Here is an 18048-nt window from a genome sequence, read left to right on the forward strand (position 1 = left end):
GGTTATCAGCCAACAAGACTCGCGCACTTTACGCGGACACCGGGCATCTAGGAACCAAATCAACCGACTCATTTTTCCAACGATACTCATTTATTCACACCCAGAAAGTATCCACAACAACACTGAAAAGTCAAATACCAAAACTGTAATGGTTAATCTACTTAAAATGAATAAAAGAGGAGATAAATGGATTGCAAATGAACTGAGGTCTCTGTGTGCTGGGTACATCCTATGTGCTCTTCTTGTCACTACATCCACTAACCGTTTAGCATCAGACGTGTCAATGCTCCGATGCAAATTAAAATGCTAGGCAGGTGCTAATGATCAAGATACATCAGCCAGAAGTGTTGCCCAGGGGCTTGCCTCCACCCCACCAAATTTATTTAAAATATATAAAAACGCATTTTTACATCAGAAAGCCAAGCTATAATATTATGTAGGTTTCGTAAGCTGTCAACTTATATAGCTATGTCGAAATCCACTGCAAGATCTACATTTCGGAAAAAGATGAGCTTGTACCGAGCCTATTGCTTTCCAAATAAATAGAAAACATTAAGGATGTCTGAACATTAAAAACCTGAGCAGGTTGGATGGTCTGTACTTCACATGTTATATGGAGACGGCATGCAACAGTTAAATCCGCCAAATCAAGTGTGATGAATATCACACCATTGCGAGATGCTCTGGAGAGCCGGATGGCACACTGACAGGTGTAAGGTCCAAATCGTACACGTAACACAACATGTAACACAACTATAGATCACTCACTGATTAATAACGCACGTTTCTTGTATAATGAAGCATTTTTGGCTGTACCAACAGTGTATTGCACCTTGCATCTTAAAGAAATCGTGATGCGCTTCCACTTCCATCCAACCATTGATACTACCGCTGTTTGAAATACATATAATAAACGTCCTTTTGTGATGTACTGGGCTATATGTAATTTGCTATTTCGTAATAGGTTAGTGTTTATTTGAGACCACTTTCTGAAAACGCCCTGCACTGCTGCCCCGAAAACAGCTTTGAATGGGATATCTTAGCCTCAAAATATAACATCGCTCCATAATTCATCATGTTATGTCCATAAGCAACTCACGTATCGGCTTGAGCATACTGCAAGAATATTTATTGAGTCCTCGCTCAATGCCTGCATTGAGTAAATGCGCTTCCACTCTCAAGCATACTGCTGCACGGTCGGCTCTCCCCACATACAAGTACATCCATCCATCCATACATTCATACACTCAAACCTCCATACACGTGTAAATCGAGGCAAAAATCCCCCAAATAACTCATCGAGTCTGATGACTTACCTCGCACGCACGTGACCATCATAAAAAATATCAGATTCCTAAATGCAACTCCAGTTTTAATCCTCATTTTCTTCGCTTGGGAGTCCACCGGACCGCATTTAATACATCCTCTCTTAAAAACGGCTAGGATTCCCGTTGATCTGACGCGTTTTCCTTCTGTGTCATCTATGTTCATTTTCACATGAAGGTAGTTGTTGGTTCCCTCAGCCAGAAGCGGAGCGGATAGGATCGCGGTGTGGCTCGGAGTGAACGGTGATGCTGGGATACCACAGCAACCTTGACGAGGACTCAACCATCTCACCGAAAGGGGCCAAACTATGCGCTGTGATCTCACTCACCGACTCCAAATCTGTTTAGGATGCTCTCACTGTTTCATAACTGCTCGATGAGTTTACATGAGCACTTATAAGTAAAACGCATAGATTCACCAAAAGCCAAATAGCAAATAATGTGCTTTTTTTTTAGTGATGCATAATGAAGCAAGCATTTGAACTCCCTTATCCTTACTCCCTTATGTGAATTTCCTTATCAATTATCGATTATGAAATTTTATTATGTTGATTATTGTCTTTTCAATTATTGATTTGTTATTAAAAAATATATATATATTTTTTTTCACAGAGATAAAGGCAACATAACTCACTAAATCATCACAGAGATGTGTCTTATAAGGGATACGTTTACTCCTTGAACATAGGCAAAAATATATACATTAAACGTCATATCGCACAGGGGAAACCATTCAATATTTAATTTACGTCCAATGCAGTACCGAGACCGCTTATAGCTCTATACAGGTATTAATACTGTTATTGAGTTCTCATAACCTTGTGGACACTGTTTCCTTAAGAAGTTTGAAGAAAACATAATCCTGTTTCCCCAACACTCTGCTACTATTAGGATTATATTTGTCGTTATTACTTACGAATGGCATCTTTTTAAAGAACTTGGGATGTAACGCTTGCAGTGTAGAAGGACGCTCCTGCCATCTACAGGCTAAACACCCAGTCAAATTCATGTTCAGAGGCCTGGCATTCTCAATCCCCCATCAATTCCCACACTCACGCACCTACAACAAAGCGCACACGCGCTGATGTAACTACATGTACACAGATGTGATGCTAAACAGACATTTTAAATTGGCTATACTGTACAACTCGCATTCTTCTCGTCTACACAAACCAAGCCCCGGGCAACACAAATCTAAACCATTGTTTAAAAAAAAAATCAATTTATTGGTTAAATCGATTAACTGATCACCCCAAGATAAATGAACCAAAGATCAATTTTTATCACATGTGTTAGTGTAATGAAGACTGAAGCGCAGTCCCGTCTAGACATAAACGTATAGAGCTCTCCAAGGTGCTGAAGTCCTTTACGCGGCAAACTTGTGTAACTAAACTATGATAAAATAAGGTAACTGTCTGGATTTAAAATAGACCTACAATTTCATGTAAAATACTTAAAACAGTTATGATCTGTCTTAAAGAAAAATATAAATGACTTATGCAATCGGACACAGGTTGTTATTGCAGAAATAAGCCCTGGGCTATTTCGCCATAACAACCTGCTGATACATTATTCCTCTTAATAAACGTCTATTTACTTCATAAGTAAGGTAAGAAACATTAAATATTTGAAATATTTTATTTGCAGATTTTTAACAAATGCATACCTTCTGCGAGGGAAAACTCATTTACTTTTAGTTCAGGTCACATTCCTCCTGATTTAAACCCTTGTTAGTGTGTAATGTTGCTATAATAGCATAAATTATACCTGTAAAATGATAAAGCTCGAAGTTCACTGCAAGGCGGCGATATATTTCCTTGAACCGAATTCGCCTTTCAAAGCCAACAGCGAACAGCCGGTTTGGACTACAGACCTCTACTTCCTGCTTTAATGACGTCACTAGAACTGTTCTTTGACTAAACTCCGCCCACAGTCGCAAGCTAAGCTAACGGCAAGCTAAGCTGCTTTTGGATCACAACACACTAAACAAACTACACAATCAGAACTCGTTAAGTATTTCTGAAGGAGGGACTTCATAGAACAAGGAAGACATCAGCCCGTTTTAAGGACAGTGAAAACAGCGGTATACAGATAAGTAAATTGTGTGGAAAAATACCGTGTTTTTTTACACGTGAAACATGAACACATGTTATATTACGCACTATAAACACAATCAGAGCTTAAAAAACACAGGCATAACGGGACCTTTAAGATAAGACAAGACGTCCAGATGTCACGAACACACTATTTGGTTTAATCATTTGTAAATATAATGTCATATATGTTATTAAAAGACATATTTATATATAATTTTTGTGTAACTTTAAACTGTACCTGTCAAAATGATTTGCAGCATAATTCCTTATTATGCAAGGAATAATTGACGACAGGCCGTTGAATTATTAGAAAATAATGCACACCCAAGTGTGACTGGTTAGCTCTGGTGCTTATTTTTAAGACATTTGACAGGTCAGGTTTGCTGTTTAGCCTACAGAAAAATAATCAACACCCATGGAACATTTCTCAGCCAATCAGAATAAAGCATTCAACAGGTCCATGGTAAAACTCAGAATAACATACCATGAAATGTCGCGACTGGCCAATCAGAATCAAGCATTTTAGAGCATTGGTTAATATCATTATCTCGTTTTCGACGGAGATGGTGTTTAGCGGCTTTTGCATCTGAACTCCTATCAGTTATTATTTATATAGTTTATTATTATTTACATTGTTTTGATTTTTGTTTTAACATTGTATGTAGTTTTCATCTCTTATATGCGGATGTATTCGCAAATATACAAGAGCCATCAATTCCTCCCTCTGTTTAAGAGCCTGAGCGTTATAAATGAGTGTTGAGTTAGGGAATTATTCAACAAAGTCATTCTTACCCATTTTTTAAACACTACATGTACTCAAGCACTAATTAGATTGAGCAATTCCATCCTCATCCAACAAAGGAAAGGGCAATAAATCATAGAGTCATATGCATAAGCATCTAACCTTTACTCATTGGAGTCTCTCAATGACAGGATCACGGGAGAGGGAGCATGATGGTGGAAAATCCAGGAGAGAATGAATCATGACTGCACCTCATCAAATCCCCATTTCTTATCCATGTTGAGTACAACAGACTAACCTTCCTCTCCTTCCCTTTTCCAACACACCAAATTAAAATACAGTTTAGGTCCCTTAAATAACAGATCAGCTCAATACGACTGGACCTTTGCGAAGAAAGGTTATTTATGATCTTTTCAGCTTTTCAATTTGAATTTCGAAACAGTTGTAATGTGAATTGTTATACATTTCAGTCTCAATGTACCAATAACTTCTAGAGCAGTGTACAAGACTTAAGTAATATTATGTGCACTTTATGATCAACATCATTTAAATGAATAGATGCAGCATAACAAAGCATTGCTTGAAATATTTTATATAAGCCCAGAATGTTCCAGTTCCAGATTCCCAACATTTATTATATTTAAATTTTAGTGAAAAAGAACATTTTCACGTTATTAGAAGTCAAAAAGTTCGACACTATTTACAAAAAGTACATCGTTTTAGTACATAAATCAGTACAAAACATTTCTCTACTGAAATTGCTGATGTTTTTTTTCCCCGGTCTAACAGGTTGTGCATCACATTTCCGTGTAGATAGTTTTGTGAAACGATTCAAGATCTGTAAATAAACTTTCATTAAATAATGGGACTACACCAACTTATGTACCAAACAGAAAACAAAAAACCTGTGAGCACTGCTTTCTCATTTTACATGCAGAAAGGGTAACCAACCAAAACAGGGGGCGTTTACACAGAGGACTGATTAATTCTAACAGTTAAAAACCGAGTGAAATATGGCCTTGTAAACTCATTTTGGTGAAAGAAACTTTGACTAACATTATCAGCAAAACTATTTTAAACGTGAAATAAGCACTAAATTATTTTGCACATCCAGTTAGCATGTTTGGCAAGTTGCATGGGCAGTTTCTTATACAGGGCTCAAAGGTTTACCCAAAAATGAACATTCTGTCATGATTTACAAATCTATCAAGTTGTTATAAACCTGTATACATTTCTTTGTTCTGCTAAACAGAAAGATATTTATACAAGAATATATTTGAAATGAAGCACTCTTGACTTCTTGACTACTCTGGAAGCCAATGGTGCTCAAAATCTGTTTAGGTACAAACATTGCTCAAAATATCTTACTTTGTGGTCAGCAGAACATAAAAATTAGTACAGGTTTGTAACAACATGAGAGGGTGAGTAAATTATGACAAAATGTAACTTTGGGGTGAACTATCCCTTTGAGCCCAGACCAGGGCTGGACTGGGACAAAAAATTGGCCCTGGCATTTTGGCCCAGACCGGCCCACTACATAGGATCACAAATCTTTGTGCAGCCTTGACTATAACTCCATATAATGATTAAGAAGAAAAGTATAAGAGCTGACACGTGACATTACAAAAATGTAAGCGCTGTAAAAGGCTTTGCAGGTTTTAAAAATAATAGTATAAGCCAGTGAGTGCACAATGTTGTGCACCTTATGATAACACTGAGACAAGATAAATGTTACAATGACAAGCCACAAGCCCCATTACACTGTGTGCAGAAAATTTTGATCACTTTTTTCCTGAACACCTTTTACTAATTCCAAACCAAAGTAATTTTAATAACCAACATTTTGTATATATATTTTCCTTTCATCCTATTTTATGCCCTTGCTGCCCGAATCAGGATTTCTTGTATGATGGTCATACCTCAGTTTTGCAATTTCCATGCATGGCATCTATCTTATGGACATAAATAATGAATGTCCATTGTGTGTTAACATTTTTGGCTCATTTTAAATGTAAAAGAAAATGTGCCTAATAATTCTCCACACTTGAATATAAGTTGCTTTTTTCTCCAGTCAGCCATCATTAACAATAATGTATTACTTATAAATGCTCTATTTACAAAATTAATGGTATTAAAAATTTTTTGGTTTGGAATTAGTAAAATATGTTTGATAAAAACTGTGATCAAAAGTTTGATGTAATAATTCTGCCCACACTGTATTTTATTGCAGTGTAATCACTGTCATGTTGCAAACAGTCATTGATCTATCATTTGTGTTTTTGACTGTGTTTTATTAAGAGGATATCTAACAACAGTGTTTTAAAAGCAGTTCTGCTTACCGCATGTCAACTCGCTTCTCAGTCGTCTATTATTTTGACAGACGCACACTGACGCTGCATGCTTCATAAAATGCCCTGAAAGTTGTTATTGGGCTAGCCAAATGTCAAATCAAAAAGAACCAATGGGCAACTGATTAGGTGTCTCCTGGGCCGGTCTGTCCGGAAAAAAAAAACATCTTACGCTAACTTTTTTGGAAAATGCAGTACATTGCCACCGCACCTTTTAGCGCCATTAATAAATTACATTAAAACAAAGAAAGAAAGCAACGGGCTGCGTTGCGCGATGAACGAGTGTTATGGGCTGGTCAGACAAAAATAGTGCGAGATGTATGATACGTCTGTATGATACTCGCTCTCTGTTTCTTGTGTGTGTCAGATCATCGCTCTCTGTTTCCATCTGACACAAGAAACAGAAGGGGAGGGGTGGAGCTTGTTAAGAGATGATTGGGCCAGCCCAGTGTCAGTATGGAAAATGAACCAATGGGCCGCTGTCCATGCTTTATGAGGCCGGTCGTTGGCCAATTAAAAATATATACATATCATATTATATTCACCAGCCCCCAAGGACGTCGGCCCACCGGGCATTTGCCCGGTATGCCAGATTACCAGTCCAGCCCTGGCCCAGACTAATATATACAGTGCCCTCCAGATGTATTTGCTATTGAGACAAGATATTTGTAAGATTATGTAAAAATGTCATATTTATTAACATTTGTTACAACACATACACGCTTTACCAACTAAGAACAACGACTTATGTGTGTTATTACCAAATGCAAGACACTGCAGAAGCAATGGATCAAACTGATACTACACATTCTCTGCTTCTGTGCAAAAAATGTAGTGCCATAGCAAAAAAAAAAAAAAAAAAATCCTGTTTTGTTCCAATAACTATAGAGGGAACTGCATGTCTAAAGTGTCTGAACTGAAAACAACTTGCATATCTTAAAATATATTTAGCCCAGTCTCACGAAATTTCGTTTATAGTCACATACATTTTTGATTCTTTTTTCGTGATTTTTCACGAATTTCCGTGTTTTTTTTTGTGATCGTATAACAAATTCCTGTTTTCGTGCGATTATCACGTATTGGTTACTCAACTGTTTTGTCCTATTTTCTTACCATTGTCGCTTGTGTTTAGGGTTAGATTGACATAAAATGACATCCCTACCCAAACCCAACACTAACCCTAACGCCAAGCGACATATAAAAAAACATGTGACAAATATGTGATAATCACACGAAAACACGAATTCGTTATACGATCACGAAAAAACGCGGAAATTCAAGATAATATCACGATTTTTTTTACGTGACTATACCACAAAACCTTGTGAGACTGGGTAGCAGCAGCTATTAGTGCAATAGATGATCTCATGATGCACACCAGTAATGTTTTTGTGTGTAAAAATGACTTATATCTTACTAATATATCTAGGCCTTAATATAAAATATTAAAACAGATATATGCCCCATAATCTCACACTAGTATGTTCGAGACACTATCACATTTGACACACTGTGGGGCGGTTTCCCAGACAGGGTTTTAGATTAAGCCAGAACTTGGCAATATGGTTATATTAGGACATTTTAGTATTTTACAAACATGCCTTACAAAAAACAGTAAAAGTGTGCATCTTCAGACAAAACAATGGCACTGATATATTTTAAGATGTGAGTGCAAGCTGTTTTGTAGGTAAAACAGCTCAAACATGCATATTAGTTTGAGACTAGGTTGAAGCCCTGACAGGGAAACCGCCCCTATATCCTGCACACCGTTATCCAAGACACCATTACGAAATAAAACTAAGATCAGTCAATGCCAGGCTTCAAAGCATTGCCCGAAAAGTTTTGGGCATCACTAGCTTTCAACATATCACACCACTACATAACAAAAACATTTTGAGTGCCAAGGGCATTCAGCAATGAGATACAGAAACGTCTGCTTTAAAAAGACTCTTGGTCACTTGAAGAGATGCAATGCATCAATCCGGCCCTAAGGCATTAGTTGTGTTATTCTTATGATGGGAAAAGTGACCTCATTTGCACACTTCATTAAGTCACAAACACAGCTCGCCTTTAAGGTACAAGAGAGTTTCTCTGCTTATTTACTGCATGCTGTTACTCCCGTGTTTTATAATAAGACTACATTTTTAGTCAACAACTAACAAAAAGTGAGTATTGAAAGCTCCTTTACCCTTTAATTTGCATTTAGCAGGTGCTTCTGCAAAAAGTAAAACATTTTTGTTTAAAAAAACATTTTTTTTTTTTTTATTTCAGTTAGAAACCAAAAGTCGCATGGATTTGGAATGACATAAATGTAAAAGATCCTGATTTTTGGATGAACTATTTCCTTAACTTTACCTCAAGTTTAGTCAACAGACCTTTTACAATGTATAACAGTTTGAAATATGGCGCAAGGCACACACTTTGTAATGTAAAGTCATTATGGCCTGCATAAATGAAGTTATTGATTCATTATTAAAGGAACAGTATGTAGGATTGTGGCCAAAACTGGTATTGCAATCACAAAACGTGTGGCTAAAACTGGTACTGCAACCACACAGCTGGTGGCCAATATACCAAATGACAACAAAAACATCAGTTGAGGGCTGCAACTCCACTTTTTAAATGACAATATCCTGGCCGGACCGCTGTTGTGAGTGATATAAGTATTTGAAATGAAAATGATTTCTTAATGTCTATTGACATTTTAGGGCCATTTAATGATTAATTGATATAAATTTCTTACATACTGTTCCTTTAACTACCTTCTGATGCATGGCCGTAATATTCTCTATCAGACTAAAATAAGAGAGGGTGAGATATAAAGTAAGAAAGTGAGGACAAAAGAGCGTGCCATTCGTCATGTCCAATACTTAATTCTGTAGTGTCCCATGCTAAGAAACACAGAGGTTTGCAGTCTGGTAGTTGACAATGATGTGTGGTACTGTAAGATCTGCAGAGCACTGTTTCTAGATCAGCACATCTACACTACACCTTCTTCCTTTCCATTCCATACAAAAGGGGTCTAAGACAAAGTAATGACAGTTTTATGCCTAAGAGTGTCAGGCCTTTAACATCACACCCATCAATTCTTCCTCAGCCTCCTGTGGCAAAAGTCATAGATCTGTTCCAGTTATGCAAGACAAGGCATCAAAAACTAGAAGTGACAGACAAGAGAATGAAAGGTCTTGCTTTGACTGGAAACAGAAATTGTTATAGGAATTCTTATCTTTTCTGATTTATGTGGTTTGTTTGATTTATGTATGCAAATCACAATTATTTTGTTATTATTTTAGGCTTTAAAAAGCATTAGATGATAAAAGATGGCGGCTCAGAGGTTGCTCTTTCATAGCTCATAAGATTTTTTTTACATTAGATTTTTGGCAAATCTAAGCACAGTTTGAAAGTTTCAGATCTCTTCTCAAAGTTGTACGATTACTCTTTTGTATATAAGATATAAAAATATCAAATAAGATTTAAGAAAAACAAGGAAATATTCTCTCAATTTACAGTTAATTTAATGTCATTGTTGTTTTTACAGTGTCTGCCACTAATAAAATTTGTGTTTGCAAAAAACCTGCCTTTACATGCAACGGTTTACCTATTGAAAGTTACTCATTAAAGGGACACTTCACTTAAAAAAAATGCTCATTTTCCAGCTCCTCTAGAGTTAAACATTTGATTTATACTGTTTTGGAATCCAGTTAGCTTATCTCCGGGTCTGGCGCTAGCACTTTTAGCATAGCTTAGCATAATCCATTGAATCTGATTAGAAAATTTGCATCGCTCTAAAAAATAAACAAAGAGTTTCAATATTTTTCCTATTTAAAACTTGACTCTTCTGTGGTTACATCGTGTACTAAATCTGATGGAAAATTAAAAGTTGCAATTTTCTAGGCAGATATGTCTAGGAACTATTCTCTCATTCTGTCGTAATAATCAAGGACTTCACTCTAAAAACAAACGGTGCTATATAGCACCAAAAGTGGTTCTTTGCTCGTAATCATAGAAGAACCGTTTTTAGTGCCATATAGCACCGGTGAAGCACCTGTGTTGCACCGGTGTAGAACCAAATAGGGGCCATATAGCACCACACATGGTTCTACATAGCACTATATGGTTCTACACAGGTGCTTCACTGGTGCTTCACCGGTGTTATATGGCACTAAAAATGGTTCTTCTATGATTACGAGCAAAGAACCACTTTTGGTGCTATAAAGCACCGTTTGTTTTTAGAGTGTTTGCTGCCGTAACATGGCTCCAATGATATTACGCAGTGCCCGAAAATAGTCCCCTGCCATTGAAAGTTACTAAGGGGACTATTTTCGGCTGCTGCGTAATGATATTTTGCGTAATGACATCCTTTGCAACTTGTTTGGTTTATTAACATGCTTTGAAATGAATCAAAAAGATGTGCTGTATGTTTATTATTTATGTATTGCCAAACCATTATTTTAGATAAAGGAATAGTCTACTCATTTTCAATATTAAAATATGTTATTACCTTAACTAAGAATTGTTGATACATCCCTCTATCATCTGTGTGCGTGCACTTAAGCTCTGGAGCGCGCTGCGACGCTTCGATAGCATTTAGCTTAGCCCTATTCATTCAATTGTACCATTTAGAGATAAAGTTAGAAGTGACCAAACACGTCAACGTTTTTCCTATTTAAGACGAGTAATTATACGAGCAAGTTTGGTGGTACAAAATAAAACGTAGTGCTTTTCTAAGCGGATTTAAAAGAGGAACTATATTTTTTATGGCGTAATAGCACTTTTGGGAGTACTTCGACTCGGCGCAGTAACACCCTCCCTCTCCCATTATGAGAGTGAGAAGGGGAGCAGACTTTTCAGGCGAGTCGAAGTACTCCCAAAAGTGCTATTACGCCATAAAATATAGTTCCTCTTTTAAATCCGCTTAGAAAAGCACTACGTTTTATTTTGTACCACCAAACTTGCTCGTATAACTACTCGTCTTAAATAGGAAAAACGTTGATGTGTTTGGTCACTTCTAACTTTATCTCTAAATGGTACAATTGAATGAATGGGGCTAAGCTAAATGCTATCGAAGCGTCGCAGCGCGCTCCAGCGCTTACGTGCACGCACACAGATGATAGAGGGATGTATCAACAGTTCTTAGTTAAGGGAATAACATATTTTAATATTGAAAATGAGTAGACTATTCCTTTAAGACCCAGTGGAATTTCAAATTTAATCATTCAAAATAGTCCAAAACCTAACAAAGTCTTCTTTAAAAATAATTTACTTGTCTTTCTGATAAAATAGACCATGTTATTAGATTATAGAAGAGGAACTGTAGTTAAACAGCATTTGTTACTTTTTACATCAACTTCTTGTATATCACAATTTTTAAAAAAGTCACAGTAAAAAGACACTGTCCACTTTGCATAGCAGGCCAGAAGTTATTACATGTTCCCAATCCATAATTAATTTGAATATGTCAATTAAAGAAAATTGCCCCTTAATTACCCATGTGCTGGTGAGAAAACCAGCGGCTCAGCAATCGGAAAGAAACCTAAATATACTCCCGACCCTTTGGGCTTGTCAGACTGATGTAATAATTATATCTAAAGTGGAAAGAAGGGCAGATAATCTCCAGCAGAGTCTACAGTAGCTCCTGCAATAAACTGACATAAACTGGTGGGTGTGAAAAGTTTCACTCTAAAAATCACTTCCATTCAAGGAATTGCTCTTTGATCAGGAGGAACCTTTTAGGTCAGGCTGGATTTTAAGTGCCATAGAATGTCAAACTGCATTTACGGCATAGATGAATTATAAGAGCTTTGTACATGGGAATAACATATTGTGAGCCTCATTTTCATGTAAACCTCGTGCACGCAAAAGACTGCTGGAAAACAGGCCAATCTCAACATAACACCGAGCATACACACCCAACATTAAATTACACATTAAATTAATTACAAAGTTGTTAAAATGCTAAAGTTGTGACTGCTGAGTTAGCGCTACATGCTAATTAATGCTATATGATAGGCTGAAGTTCTACTATTGACTTTAAAGTTACATTTTGCAGGTCTATACTGAAAAAAACCCCACATACTTACTACTCAGAAATGTCCATTAACAATCTCCATACAATTAGTTGTTCCTGAAAATCTGCATTTTCATCTGATACAGGCTCAAACATAGAAGGTGTGTTTACTAATGTGAGCTACTGGCATGAGCCGCAGAGCAGAGCAGAGAAATCAAAGCAGAGCTCTACATTATTATTCATAACCTTTCCAAATAGGGCAAAAACAGACCATATTATTCAAAGGATAAATCATAGGGTTGTAAAAGAACATGTAGAACGTTTCTGGATATTTCTTGCACCTATAGGGCTTATTCGATCTACGTCATCAATGTTCGCGGCGGCCATATTGTTGACATAAAACTGTCAGTCTGTCAATTGACAAGCGAGGTAGCGTGGGTATTATGCATGGTATTATCGGTGTAATTTTTTTTAAAACCGCGCGATGGTGTGTGGTGTAATACACGGATGTTCTAACAACAGCAAAAAGAACCCCGGAATTAGTTTTTATGCGATACCGACTGTCAGAAAACATGAAAGGAAGGAGACAGAGGAGCTGAACCAGCGAAGGAGAGACTCCCAACAGCAAAGTCTGTCCCCATCATTTTACCCCAGGTAACGTTAGGGATATATGCTCACAGCAAAGTCTGTCCCCATAATTTGATCACATATGGTTAGCTGTAAGCAGTGTCTGAAACTGCTCTTTCAAATAAGCTGCCATAAATTGAGACCGTTATTAATTTAGTATTAATAACTATATGAACATAATAATAGGTCTGGCATTGATACTAGGTAGGAATTAAGGAGTTTTGAAAATCGTTTTATATTAAACAGAATAGCGGAGCTCACACCAAAACTATAACGATACAGATACAATGAACAACATCATTGGGATCACTTTCTGAGCCACTTGCACGGCCACTTAAAATGACAGTGAAGCTCATTGCTGAGGTCTATAACATTAGATTACCTCCAGTTGCTGTGAAAATTGACTAAGTAATGCTTTTTAATCTATTACATTAACTAACTGTTATGCCAAAAGGTAAGAGATTACACAAACTATTAGATTCACTGTTTAGAGTTACGCGAAACGCAGCGTGTTGAGGACATCTGCAAAAGTTTTTATTACAAGCAATATTAAAGGCAAGTGATTTGTGCGAGTGCCGTGAGCGAATTAGCATAAACGTATTGTTTGGTGATGTGGGCGATGATATAGTTATCGTTATCGTTATAATGTGAACGGCCCTTCAGTGCTTGTATGATGAATGCGGATACTGTATGAACGATATAGTTATAAATATTCGGATAAGTTACGGCTGGCAATGAGGACGGATCTTTACTTAAGGCTATTGGGTCTATTTGATATGGTTCCACAATAATCAAGCTCATCTTCTCTTAATACAGACGAGATTGAGCCATTAGGCTACTGCTCCCCTCGACTCAAATCTACGTGCGGCTAGGGGCAGGACAGATGTTATGTCAACAAGATGGCCGCGGCTAGCGACTTCCGGTGTTTGCGAATAAGCCCTATTAAAGTTACATACCTTCTATGTAAATATCAAAGAATAATTTATTAGTTCAATGCATTATTTGGTAGTCATACCTTTAAAGGGACTGTAAGTAGGATTTTAAGTGTTTTATTAATCAAAATCAAAATCATCTTTATTCATAAATATGTCCTCGTTGGTGTCAGATGACCTCTGCCAGAGATCTGACTTTTCTTTGTAAGCTTAGAATTTCTCCTCTTTACTTACATTGAAAGGGTAAGTCCAAGGAGGCATCCCTATCCATACGTATTGATAAACTATAATAGCAGAGAGAGAGGGACAAAAAGCACTAACCTACCAACGCGTTTCCACAATATGTTTTCATTCAGAACACTTCAACTAGCTGCAACAGACAAGGAGATCAGCGATTACATAACAGCTACCGTAGTTGCAACACGCATTTGGAAAGGGGAGGCGCTAGAGAGCACTGTTCGTTTGAAGGCAAAATACAATTCCACCACTAGATGGGGGAAAATCCTACTTATTGCCCCTTAAATAAAAGCAAAATAATAAAATAATATATTGTTTAACCTCTCTTTTCTTCAAGTCCAATTTTATCTTTATTTATAAAAGTTGGTTAATCAGGTGTTTATAAAGGTAGTGACAATCACGTCACTAAAATAAAATTACTGAAATCAAGATCTTAAGTGATCCTGCAAAGAACCGATTTAAGCTTATCTGAGAATGTATTAATAATTATAATCATACAGTAGCAAAACTAATATACACAACTCCCTACTTTATTATTTGAACCAACACAATAAATAAATGCACATATACAGTATGCACCCGCTGATAAAAAAACAACAGATGTTGAATTCATTTTATTGAATAGTATGCAAAGCAATGCAGTTTTCTTACTGTAGTAAGCCATGAACGGTTTATTTTGATATTTTGATTCGTGGGTGAAGCTTTACTTTAAAGGCTCTCTAAGCGAATAATGTGCGACGTCACTTCCTGTTGATGTTTGAACTGTTTTCAAACAAACGGAGCGTAGCTAACACCTCCCCCTCCCTCTCACGTCCGTGCTTTCATGAACGCGCCCAACCCCCACCCCCAAATCCTTCTTGTCGTTTATTGGCTGGAACACTTTGTTATGTTTTGTTGTGCTAGGTTTGGCCACTATGTTGATATTGCCGTTTGTCGAGCCTGAGGTGTCTACAGAGATCGCGTTTTTTTACAGTTTGATCAGCGGACAGGCAGCAAGCAGATAATGAGATGATGTTTGCTGTATGTAACAAAAAATGTTTTATGGTCTAAAACGCGTCAATTCGCTTAGAGCGCCTTTAAATATACTTGCATCTGAGATTAAGCAATATTACCACATTGCACTTTCTTGATTAGTGAGGAGTTGTTTAAATGATAAAAATAAAGATGAATTAGCTTAAGTTATTTAAACTTATTTAGTGCACCTATTTCATTGCTTAAAATAATGTTATTTTGTGTATTTGGTATAAAACAATGTGTTTGCGTGGTTTATGGTTAAAAAAACACATTATTGTCCATATACCATACATTTTTGTAGCTCCAGATTTCACGCTCTTCTTGAAACGCACAGATTTGAAAAGCGCTGTGTCCCTGATTTGCCAGCAAATCTGTACGTTGTGATTAGTCTGAATATCTTCGACGTTAGCCGGAAATGTGACGCTCCTTACCATGTCTGAAAGATTCGGTCACAATGCAATGCAGACAGGATTTAATTTAAAGGCTGTTAGTCCGAAGCGGGAGGAATTATGAAGTAAACTGTTGCCTACAATCCGTGTGTTGTAGTCTAAGAAAAGAGATTTACGTTGGAGACGATAACTCGCGTCATCGTTTACTTTGGGATAAGTACCTTTTGTACATCGTTAACATGTACTAATACACACTTACACACCAAAGGAAATTTAAGAACGTGAATTGGACAATACTTGCTCTTTAATAGCAACTCCTCATTAGTCATGACATTTGAAATTAATTGTAGTCTCAAATTGATTAAACTAAATTTAAGTTCAACAAGGAATTTTCCTGTGCAGATGATCCGAATGATTGACTAGTATTTCACAAGTTGCTAAATAGTCAACTACTATTTCATATTTAATGTACTCCTTCTACATCTGCATGTATTAGGTAAGCATTTCAACAATCACTGGTTAATGCATGAAATCTAGCTTTAATATCCCCTGGCCATGAATGAAGTATGAAGCATACGTACAAAAATCCATTACTATTCTACAGTTATCTCTAATTCATGACACTCACATACAGAGCACAGTTACAGATATATCGTGCTGTACATCAACACTGCACTTTTGTTCAGCCTAAACCGTTCAACGTTTACACGCTTTAGTTTCCCATTGTTACCAGCATAATTGGTCCCAACAGATCATATTCTACTTTCTTGTGCACCCACCGCCCCATGTTGCGGTCTCATTTGTTTGGTATTAGATCAGTTTTACCATTGTTACCAAGGAGACAATCTTGGCTATTGTTCTGTGTTTTTAAAATCCTCCAGAAGTCTAAAGTACACCAGAGACTCTACTGTCCCTCTACACTGCTGGTTAACACTCAACAAAAATGTCAACAACAACAAAAGCAATGCTTATAAAATAAAATCATTAAAGACCAGAGATGAGAACACAGAGGACAAAATTCTAACTGCAGAATGCAATAAAGCAACGACATGAACGGCCACACTTAATACAGATCCATTCCTGTGACATGCCAGCCAAGCCTTGCAAGCTGTTAAACAACTTGGCTTTGTTCTTCCGTTTTCAGCAATGAGGGTGTAAAAGCCAGAACTGGACATAGAGCCAGGAAGAGTGTTTGAATATTCATTGAACTGATCATTAGAGAGCTTGGCTTGGCTTCTGATGAACCAATCAGATCCAATGAATTTGATGTGCAATGTCTCGGCCATAAAGAATGCCCCACACCGCCAGGGAGGGACTTGAAGAGTTTGTCTGAGGCTAAATAAGAGCAATTGAGTAAAAGTTGAATGAGTAAAATTGCCGAAGACTGTGTTGTATTTGTAATACAAATTGGCAGATTCGCAGCCTGAAACAAGTAGCTGAAAACACCAGGGGCTCTTTAAAAAATGTTTTAAATGTGGGAGCCAAAAGATATTGGATACAACAAGATTGAGCACTGCAATGCTCGATAGGGCCGCTCTGGAAGTCCTGCCTTTTATTTAAAAAAAAAAAAACAATCATCTATTAATAAATACTGACAATTCTTTTGGGGAGGGGCTTTATACAGAGTCACGTGGGGTGCTTTTCAACCTGTGCGCATGTGTAGTAGCTAAAACAACCTTGAAAAAAGTTGTTTTAGTGCAATTTGAGATTAAAAAGCAGCTATTGTCCGATTCACATTTTTGAATTTCCTTTGGTAAGTGTGTATTAGTACATGTTTACCATATGCAAAAGGTATGAACCCTAAAGTAAACGATGACGTGAGTTATCGACTCCAACGTGCATCTCTTTTCTTGGATTACAACAAAACACTGTGATTGGATGGGTGAGTGACATTGACGATCCCAGCGTTTTTCCTAAAGTTAAACATTTTTAAACTCTCTGTGACTTATAATAGCTCAGTGCTTCGCGGAAAGAAACACTTTGGTGGACTTATTGACCTGGTCTGTCGAGGGTCAGAGAGGAGAAAAAAGCATTAACACTATCCCCGCCATTGACGAGTTAACTCATCAATTAAGAGAAAACGCTTTCCTTGCCAATGACAAGTTTTTCCGGAAATCCGTATTTCCGCTATTATCCACCAGGTGGTGCTCTTACTCAACTTATAAAACCTGGAAGTATTCCCTTATGACAAAAAGTTCAAACTCCATGTATGTTTTCTATCAAAATCTGATCTCTATCAAAAGTCCTTCACAAAAAGGCAGTTATTTTTTTATATTTGAAGAAACCTACCCATATTTGAGAAGTGATAAAAACGAACAAATAAATTTTTTT

At 37.0% G+C, this 18048-nt stretch overlaps 1 protein-coding gene across 1 annotated transcript in view; it reads right to left on the bottom strand.

Moving 5' to 3' along the window:
• Window positions 1-1619, bottom strand: part of csmd3b (CUB and Sushi multiple domains 3b) — a 507791-nt gene extending 506172 nt beyond the window's left edge. The window contains exon 1 of the mRNA XM_073858336.1: window positions 1317-1619. Coding sequence (XP_073714437.1) covers window positions 1317-1491 — 175 coding nt within the window. The 5' untranslated portion in view covers window positions 1492-1619. The remainder of the gene's footprint in view (window positions 1-1316) is intronic.
• Between the last annotated feature and the right edge of the window lie 16429 nt (window positions 1620-18048).

This window comes from Misgurnus anguillicaudatus, chromosome 20 (assembly GCF_027580225.2).
Source record: "Misgurnus anguillicaudatus chromosome 20, ASM2758022v2, whole genome shotgun sequence".
Taxonomy (NCBI): Eukaryota; Metazoa; Chordata; class Actinopteri; order Cypriniformes; family Cobitidae; genus Misgurnus; species Misgurnus anguillicaudatus.